Source organism: Sturnira hondurensis, unplaced genomic scaffold (genome assembly GCF_014824575.4).
Source record: "Sturnira hondurensis isolate 20B ecotype Veracruz unplaced genomic scaffold, ASM1482457v3 Scaffold0013559, whole genome shotgun sequence".
Taxonomy (NCBI): Eukaryota; Metazoa; Chordata; class Mammalia; order Chiroptera; family Phyllostomidae; genus Sturnira; species Sturnira hondurensis.
The window spans coordinates 989143-998558 of NW_028086190.1; the positions used below are offsets into that span (position 1 = coordinate 989143).

The following is a 9416-nucleotide window of genomic DNA, read 5'->3' on the forward strand; positions in this document are numbered from 1 at the left end:
TTTGCCACCTGTGCTCTCCGAGGAAGACCTAACTTATCCCTGCCCTGACTCCACTCCTTGACTCCACTCTGAGCAGATGCAGGTGAAACAGCGCCTGTTTACTAGTTCCCACTCCATCAAGAGACTCCTGCAGGTAGAAAGAACCCGTTTTAAGTATATATAATCAGACTAAAAATAATGCTTCTATCTTCATATAATTAAAAAACAGGGTTAGGGGAAGGAATCACGATTTAACAAGTAGATCTTCCTTCTTTTAGGGGGAAAAAAAACCCCTGCGTGGTAGCCCCTAAAAGGCAGACACGGCAGGAAACACTCCATCACGAGCGCTTTCACAGTGACCATCGCCTGGAGAATGCCTTAAGCAGTGTGCGGGCTCTTCCACTTCCCACATAGACCCTGTGTCCTCGCCTGCTTTTCTCGCCCGCAGTCGCCCTCTCTTTTATTGTGATTTTGGAGAGGCATTTGTTATTGCAGTATGATGCAGGGTGCTGACAGTGAGGCAGAGCCACGCGGCATCGCAGAGCAGGGGATGCTGGCAGAGAGGCAGAGCGCTGTCCTTCGGGGCCTGGCACGATGTGTTCAGGCTTTGTGGCTTGTGTCATGGCAGTAAAAGCATGTTAGCACTGTGTGTCTGGTGTCCTAACTATCAGGATTCCAGGAAAGGAGCCCACATTTATTTTTTCTTTATGAAGTCTACCTAATTGAGGACATGGGTACAAGCTCTGATAACTCAAATTATTGGTGCTGTTCCCTTTGGCAAACAGTCCCGAATACCCCAACTGCCGCCACTACTTCTGCTTTTAGGCTGTCTCTGCATCTGCCTTGATGTGTTCTTACAGGCACCCATAAAAACGCAGGGCTCATCTGGTGAGATTGATCAGTTCCCCTTTATATCTTTGTGTGTTTGTGGCTGCAGGCGGGGTGGGACGCGCTGGTTGTGGAGGAAGTAGGAGGACTGTGATTGAAGCCCTGGAAACCTACACGATATTACAATGCATGTGAGATGACTAAGCTGCATTTCCTAGTGGGCAAATGTGTTTATTTGCTTTAAAATCAAGTGGCTTTTTCAAAAAGGTATTTTTCTCTGTTTTCTACCTATGAAGTAATTACTGAGCAGCTATATTGAGTCACAGAAAGCTATTTACTTAAAAGGGTGAGGTACCTGTCATTTTTTAGGGAAAATGTGGGGCTGTACTTCCTTAACCCCCATTGTGGTTTTAGTTTGTCATTTCAAATAATTTCCTTCAACTAGTGTTCTCTCTGCTTTCTTCCCTTCCCCCTGCAAACTTTTCTTATAATTATTTTTTTAAAAATCCAATTAGGTCTTTTCTGAGTTTTAGCTTCTGGCATTTCCCCTGCTTCATCTGTTTGAGGGCTAATGAAATGGCTGACAGTCCGGGCGGGGAGCAGGGAAGAGCCAGGGTCTGGCCATCCCTGTGCCATGGACTTGCCGCCCAGACACTGAAGGTAACTCTGTACTTACGTGGTAGTTACAGTCGCATTGCCCTGGTCTGTGTGGCAGTGCACAGTGTATAAAGGAGCTCCGCTCACCATATCTCAGTGGAGGCTCTGCGCAGCCCTGCAGGATGGTAGAACAGCTGGCATCTCCCTCATTTTGTAGGTGAGGAAACTGGGGCTCAGAGGCGGTAGTGTTCTGCCCAGTGTCGTTCAGTGCCATTACAGTAGTGAGCAGAGTCAGAACTCGATAAGCCAAATCCACGACTCTATTCCGAATGCCTTATCCCTTACCTGCCTGCTAGTTGGGGAGACAAGTCACACTCTGCAGTAATTGTCATTTGTCTCCATTGTGTCAGTTAAAAGGCTGTTTGTTTCTATCCAGAAAGAGCTCTGAAGAGACTGTGTTTCCCCTGAAATGTACACATCTTCACTAGTTCTGTAGTATTTCTACACAATAGGGCAAAAAAGGATTTATTCTGGAAAGTCCTCTTAAATCAATCAATGAATGTGAAATATATAGTAAGGATGATTGTCTTGAAAGGTTTGTGTGTGTGGACATAGCTGGGTGTATGTCTCCGTATGTATGTAGATGTGTGTATGACTTACCCAAAGCTCTGTGACTGTTAACTAATTTAAAGGATGAGGGTCCATTTTAGATCTTTTAGTGTTAATAATAAGATCATCCTGCTTGATAAATTCTTATATGAATGCTATCATTTAACCACAGCTGGGAATACCCCTTTTAGTCATCTCTTTGTACATGTGGTAGAAGCTTAGGTCCAGTGCTTTAAGCAAGGAAAGCTCCCTCTCCACCCGCCCCCCATAATAACAGACCTGGAGGTAAGTAATTTGTAGTCAACGTGGTGGCTTACATGATGCCACTGAGGATATAGACTTCTGGCCTTCCTGCTGGGCCGTCTTCTACATCATGCATTCATCCCCATGAGCAGGAGACAGCCATTGTGCTTCCGGGGTTGCACCTTCATTTCAGACAGGAAGAGGGACACAGGGCAAGGGGATGTGCCCGTTGTCGCTAAAATTTTCCTGAAAGCCCAGTGATTTGTGAAAAATACATTGTAAATAGGGGTGTCTTCTAAGTGCTACACATGGGTCAGGAGGGGCACGTACTGTAGCCTGGTGTGTTGCCCCTCCCAGAAAATCAAGCTTCTGTTAGTAAAAAAGAAAGGGATAAATGGATATCGGGTAGGCAGTCGACTGTGTATGTCATGGTTTTGCAGTGGGAGTAACTTGTTTTATTATTAAAGCAATAGTTTTATCTAAAAAAATAGTCTCATTGAATAAGGTGAAGGCAGCTAAGTCTGGAGTTGCACGGCCATTGGATGAGGCTCGGTGTGTCCTGTGCGTCTGTGGAAGGCAGATGTGCCAGGAAAGGGGAGCACAGTTTATGTTGAGAGCCACCGACCCATATGGAATCGTTCACAAATTAGTTTTGTTTTTTTTAAGAAAATTGTAAAAAGAGAATGTCAAAAGTTTTTGCTATTCTCAGCCTGAAATTAGGTAATCTAAAATGTCATTAAATGAGTAGGCTAATTAATTAAAAGTATTTTTCTCTTTTTTGAGATTATTGAACCAAAGAGAATCAAAGTAAGTGATAGAAAGGGAGTAATAGAGACAACTAAAAATAAGTGGAAGAATTTACCAGTCGTTTTCTCTGTGTATTTTATCTTTCATCTTGGTGCTGATTTTCCTCTCCCCACCTTCATCCGCCCCACACACACACCAAGCTTACTGCCATTAACCCCCTCTGTCCCCTTTGACCCACAATAAGCATATCTAAATCCCACACTACCCAGGGACAGCATCCATTTCTGATCAAAATTATTAGTAAGGTAGGAACAAAAAGATACATAACGTGGTAAAAAATTCTCTCAAGCCAATAACCAACATTCTTAATGTTGAAATCTTGGATGTGACCTCCTGAAAGCCAGGGCAAGACTGCAGTCCCTCTCACCACTTCTGTGTATCACGTTTCCGAACGTTGTAGCCAATGCAATAAGAAATGAGGTGTAACTATGACAAACGAGGAGACAAAAGCATCCTTTCTTTCTCTGGTTAATAACTTATCACCCCCAAATATACCAGGGAATTGACTGAACATGACTCTAAGTAATAAATAAAGATTTTTATTCGTTTTTTGTTGAAGTATAACAAAGGGTAAAGCTATACGAATTTTAACAAAGTGAATGCATCTCTTATATCCAAGCAACAAGCACAGCTCCCACGCCCTGAGCCGGCTCCCTGAAGCCCCGCTGCCGGTCACTCACTACCCATGATCTTCAGGGGCACAGAGATTGTACATGGTTTCCATTTTTTATGTGTGTGGGTTCTTGCACTTTTAAAAAGTTCAACAATAATGTAATCAGTAAGAAGAATGTTCATCACTATTTATGTGTATCTGTGAGTGTGTGTACTTTTTTTTTTTTTTAGTAAGGAGTTTTGTTAATTCCAGACTGGAATTCCCATACATCTAGTAGGTATAGTTACTCTCTATTGAGTCAATAACTAAGAGTTAAGGTGGTCTTGAAATCCTATCGCCCCCTTACAATCCTCTCTCATTCCTACTTCTACAGTAAAGTAGTTTGTTGATAACTTAAAAGCATGAAGCAGTTTAAAGGATATGAATGGTGAGAACAGGTAATCTGCTCTCATTCGGAATTTCAAAGGGTTAACATTCCTTTGGCTTACAAATTGGCTAAGAGACATGTTGGTGCCCTTAATAGTATAGGAACTTCTTACTGTTTGTCAGATGTTCCATATTTGATCCCTTCCATCTCTCTCTCTTTGCTTTTTAATGTCCATTTATTATTGTCCAAACTTTCTCTTCTTTATTCTTCTAGATTGTGAACCTTATAGAAGAAACTGGACACTTTCATATCACAAACACAACATTTGATTTTGACCTTTGCTCGCTGGACAAAACCACAGTCCGTAAACTACAGAGTTACCTGGAGACATCTGGAACGTCCTGAGGATACAACAACTAGATGCATCAAAAACTATTGGGTTCTTTTTTTTGGTTGTGATTTTTTTGTTGTTGTTTATAAGAAAACACTCAGAATGATGCAACCAAAAGGGAAAAAATAAAAATCAAGCAACCTTCAGCTTTATTTTTCTTCAAAGCCAGTCATCATCTCTTGATAAAGGAGAGGTTAAGCAAACCAGCCTCAGCGGACCGCTCTTCTCTCCAAGGAAACCCCTGGGAAGAGTTTGCCTGGATAGCCTTGAAAACAAACAAATCAAACACAACACAAGAAAACTTAAAGAATGTGTATGGTATCATGTGTCTCTGTCTGTGGTGGTTCATTCCACAGGACGAACGCATATTCAACACACTGCCTTATTACATAACTGATCTATTTATTATCGCATACAGATATCTGAAAGCCGTTGAGGGAATGACACCACAAGACATTATAAGTACTTGGTCCCGTGGATGCTCTTTCAATGCAGCGCCCTTGCCATCCCAAGCCCAGTGACCTTACTTGTCTACCGTGCCACTCTCCACCAACTTTTCCAACTCCTTTAACTCGTCGCAGTCTGTTTTTCCACCTTCTGTTTTTCCAGTTCTAGGACACAAACGATCAACTGGGGGGACCAAATAACCACCCCAATTTTCTTCTTTGTGGTCTTTCTCCTGAAAGTTGGGGCCCGGTCCTTGGCTGTATCCATGTAATGATCTTGGACCATGGTAGAAAAAGCACCAAATAGGATCATGACCTGCTGTTTAGCCTTAGTCAACAAACCGTAGGACTTTTAAACAAAAGCGTGCGTGTGAACGTCCTGCGTCCAGCATTGTTGAGCTGTGTCTGTGTCACTGTTACAATAGTAGGTAAATATGGAAGTGAAGGCATTCCAGAGGATCATCATTTTTTTAAAAAAAGGAATTCTGGTTCTGTTTTCTAAAGAAATGTTGTAGAAATTCGTAATTTGGATCTATTTATGAATAAGAGCTTCAGCTTTCTTCAGCTGCCAGTGTGTCATTTATCTTAACCATAAAACCTGGAATAAGAGGTTTTTGTTTGTTCACGTATGATCCCCTTAGACTCTTTTTATATTTGGAAAATTTAAATCTTTCTTTGGGGGAAATTCTTGGTTATTCTGCCGTAACAGATTATGTATTAACTTGTAGATTCAGTGGTTCAGTACCTGTTTAGTCACTTGCTTATGTTTCCAGAAGGATTTCTTGTATTGGTGAAAATAAAGGAGGTTGGGGAGGGGGGGTATTTTTGTTCTTGATGTACGCTATTTTGAAACTAGAAACCTTTCCTGTGGCATGCAAAAGAAAGCAAATTATTTTTAAAGAAAAAAAAAACAAAAAACAAAACCAAAGTACTTTTGGTGTCATTATTCCATCCCCTCCAGAAATGGAAAAATACAAAGTGAGAACAGCTCATCTTTCAAGTTTTTGCTAGGAACTCGACTAAAAAGAAAAGAAATGAAGGAATACTTCTGGATCCAAAGGTTCATTCACTGGATCAGCCTTAAGAGAGTCTCTATCTGTGCTAATAGACCAGTGTCTCCCTTGTTTATTCCCATGCCAGATGCTGTCTTTTCATACAGAGATTAACTAGTGTCTGTACAGAAAACGGTCTTTCCAGACCCATTCTTTTGGGCAGTGATGTAAATGAAGATTGATAATGGAGTTATTTCTGCATTTTAAAAAGGGGGATTTTTTTTACCTTTTATTATTTCTACCCAAAGACACTATTTTTTCCTCTAAAAAATAATACCACCATGCTTCTTGTAAATTACTTCTCTGAAGCATCCTCCTTGAGGACAAGTGTATGTTTTCAATCATGTTACGAGTTTTGATGATTGGCACAAACTGTCCTTGAAGCATTTGTCGTCTGGTCCACTTCTCAGTGATTAATTAGAGAAACTTCCTGAGTCATTTTAGGTGACTGATGAATCGTGTGATTTTAGTTGTGCTTTGCTTTGTTTTGAACTTAACAGGTGAAAGGGGAGGACAGTGCCTGAATGGAATTATTTGCAAAATTTAAATCTCTTTAAAATTTCTAACTGCTAATTCACGTATCCTAATGAAGCTAGAAACGGATGTGGTGTACCTGAAATATCTGTGTAGTTTAACTAGGAGTGTGTGTATGTAGTTTGGGCCATTTTTGTTTTTGTAACTAAATTGTGTGGCAAAAATTATAATATGGCAATGTAAAGATTTTTTGTTGTTGTTGTTCCTTAGGTTACTAAGCAAGTAACTAGGTAACACAAATGATCGAACAAAATGGCTAAGAAGAAGAGACATTATTACAGCAATAAAATTTAGATGCACAGTTCAGGCGATAAAGCAAATATCTTCAGAGTATTGTCAGTGTGAGTTTGCAATTGATAACAAAATCTGGGGAAAACTATCCATCTACTACTTGTGGATGAGCAAAGGGAGTTTTCCACAAAATTCTGGTAGAGTAAGAGTCACGTTGTTAAGTTTCTCGAAGTTACACCCTTGCTTTCATCTAAGTTATAAATGCAGAAATAATAAATCCCCTTTCAGTTAATTTGAGAAAGTTATACTTCTCTTAAAGCAACCCACTCAGTTCTGCCACATTTATGTACACTCACCTCTGAAACCTGTTAAAAAATGTTTTGGGCACATGTGTGTCCTAATAGTGGCTTTGGTTTTTTAAGCACAAAATAAAATGGCAGGGTTTAATTTCTTTGGTGTATATACATATAAATAGGTGTTTCAAATAAAATTAATTGGGTGAGTGTGAATATAGTTTGAGCCAGCCAGAATATGATAAACTTACTATAAATTTTTCCCCCAGTAATCTGAGGAAAAAAGTCTATGTACAGAACTTTCCCCTAATAAATTAGGTTCTGCCTCTGGTTTTGCCGCAGAATATGTATGAGAGCAGGTGCTTCTGTCTCAGCATGTGGCAGTCATGTCAGCAACACCGTTTGCAGTTGTTTTGTTTCTTTACTGTAATCCATCTCTCTGTGTAGACAAGTAGGCATGTCTGTATATGCTTGTATATTGTGTCAGAGTAGGAAAGAACATGAAGACGTTAGACTAGAGGGAAAAAATCATAGGAGAGTGTCCCACACATTTTTAAATTGCTAAGCAAATCTCTCTAATCTGAGTAATTATGCACCTTTTTGTGGACAGAGCTAATACATTTGGCTTTCTTCCACCAAAAAAAATTTCTACAGATAATTTCTACAGACTCAGCTCATCTTTATGAAAGACTGATCAGGCCTGCATAACATTCCAAGCCCTGTGCATGTTAATGACTTAACATACATGTTTAAGAGAAGAGACTTTATCTTAAATGTTTTAACTCTGCCTAGGTAATGGAGTTGGATATTCAGTGTTGGAAATGGTCAGTGTTTGTGTTTGGTGGCTGGTGTTCATTTTTCTCACTGTGGATGTGGTCAGTTCTGGAGTAGTTCGCTGTATGTTCATTACTTCCCACCTTCAGCATTGTGTGTGTACTGCATTCGCACGCAGAGACACGCACGCATATTATAAACTTGCTTTGGACTGTCGCTCTGAAACTGAGACTGTGATGCCGAGTCTACTACAACTGCAGTGAATGTAGAGGAGTCAGTCCCCACGGTTTAGTCTCGGGCTGGAAGTCGACATCTTTGACCTCTTGTTTTATATGATGCTTTTTGTCACGTAGGCATTGCCATCCCTGAATATTCCTTGTAAAGATGCATCGAAGAAGTCAATTTGAAAGGAAGACAAAGCCACCGCGGTCTGTAAACTGTAAATATGTATTTTGGCACTTACTCCACTATTCTGAAAATAGAGTTTTGATGGAAATGCTGACAGATCCTGAATGGTGGCCAGAGCTACCACGCAGTGCAAAAATAAATTAAGTAAAAATGTATTCTTGAGATTAATAATGCAAGGCCAATACATTTTATAAATCTGTCAGTATCTTTTTAAATGGAGTGTGTATGTGTAGTTTTGTTGAAAGATACACTGTGTATGTGTGTGTAGATGCTATTATGTGAACAACAAGGCATTCGTAAGATGTATTTCCCATCTCTAAAACCCATGTTGAAATGTAAGTACAGATTGACAGAAATAGCTGTTTTCCTTAAATTCATATCTAATCTATTGTGGCTCCATGTTTTTTACAATGTATAGTCTTTCCGATTTGTTAAGAGTCGTTTGACCAAAGCTTGGTTTTGCTTTGCATCCAGAAAAATGAGCCCCTCCCCTTTCTAAAGAAGAGATGCTGTTCCCAAGGAAGAAGGAATGGAGAGATGAGACCAGGAGAGTCTGAGCATCATTTTCTGTGCCCTGAAACCAGTACATTTTTTAAGCTCTATAGCATTGGGCAAAAAATGGTGGCACGTGTTTTTGGAATAAATCCGGTTACTTGTGCATGATATTTTTTCATTTCCCCCTATTTCTCTGGAGGGTTTTGTTCATGAACTAAACGACACACTATCACTGGACAGACCAGTCTCCTGACACAGGCACTGCACTTACTTTAGCAGCGAGAAATGCTACCTTAATTAGACAGGAAGGAGAAAAACTACGTCAACAAAGAGCATGGAATGCTTTTGGTTTGCCAAATAACCAGGGAATTGGGTGGAAGACCCTTTTTAATAGGGAAGAGACATCAAATTTGAGGAACTAGCAGTATGTGCAAGCTGACAAGCCATCGAGAAGATACTGGCGGACTGCCTTGCATCTTATCTTCCGGAACATGGCTATAGGTGTGGAAGCGTGGGCCCCAGATGGGCTGGGCTGACAGTTAGGCTTTCTAATGACCAGGCTTGAACCGGACTGAACTCTTATTTCAGCATAGATATTCATTTGTTTATTTTAAAATAATGGCCTTGCATTTTTCTCCAGCCTGGAGAAAGTCCAGATGGGCTTCTTGGGCCTCCTGAAGACTCAGGGTGTCGTCACCAAGTGTCTCAACACAGGAGGTATGCTGAGCTACAGTTTTCCCAAGACATTT

General features: G+C 40.5%; 1 protein-coding gene across 2 annotated transcripts in view; it reads left to right on the plus strand.

Annotated features, from left to right (window-relative positions):
• The window catches only part of MLLT3 (MLLT3 super elongation complex subunit), a 260062-nt gene extending 251232 nt beyond the window's left edge, over positions 1–8830 (plus strand). For both annotated transcript variants that reach the window (XM_037061895.1, XM_037061896.1), the window contains exon 11: positions 4317–8830. In XM_037061895.1, coding sequence (XP_036917790.1) covers positions 4317–4448 — 132 coding nt within the window. In that variant the 3' untranslated portion in view covers positions 4449–8830. The remainder of the gene's footprint in view (positions 1–4316) is intronic.
• The last annotated feature ends 586 nt before the right edge of the window (positions 8831–9416 follow it).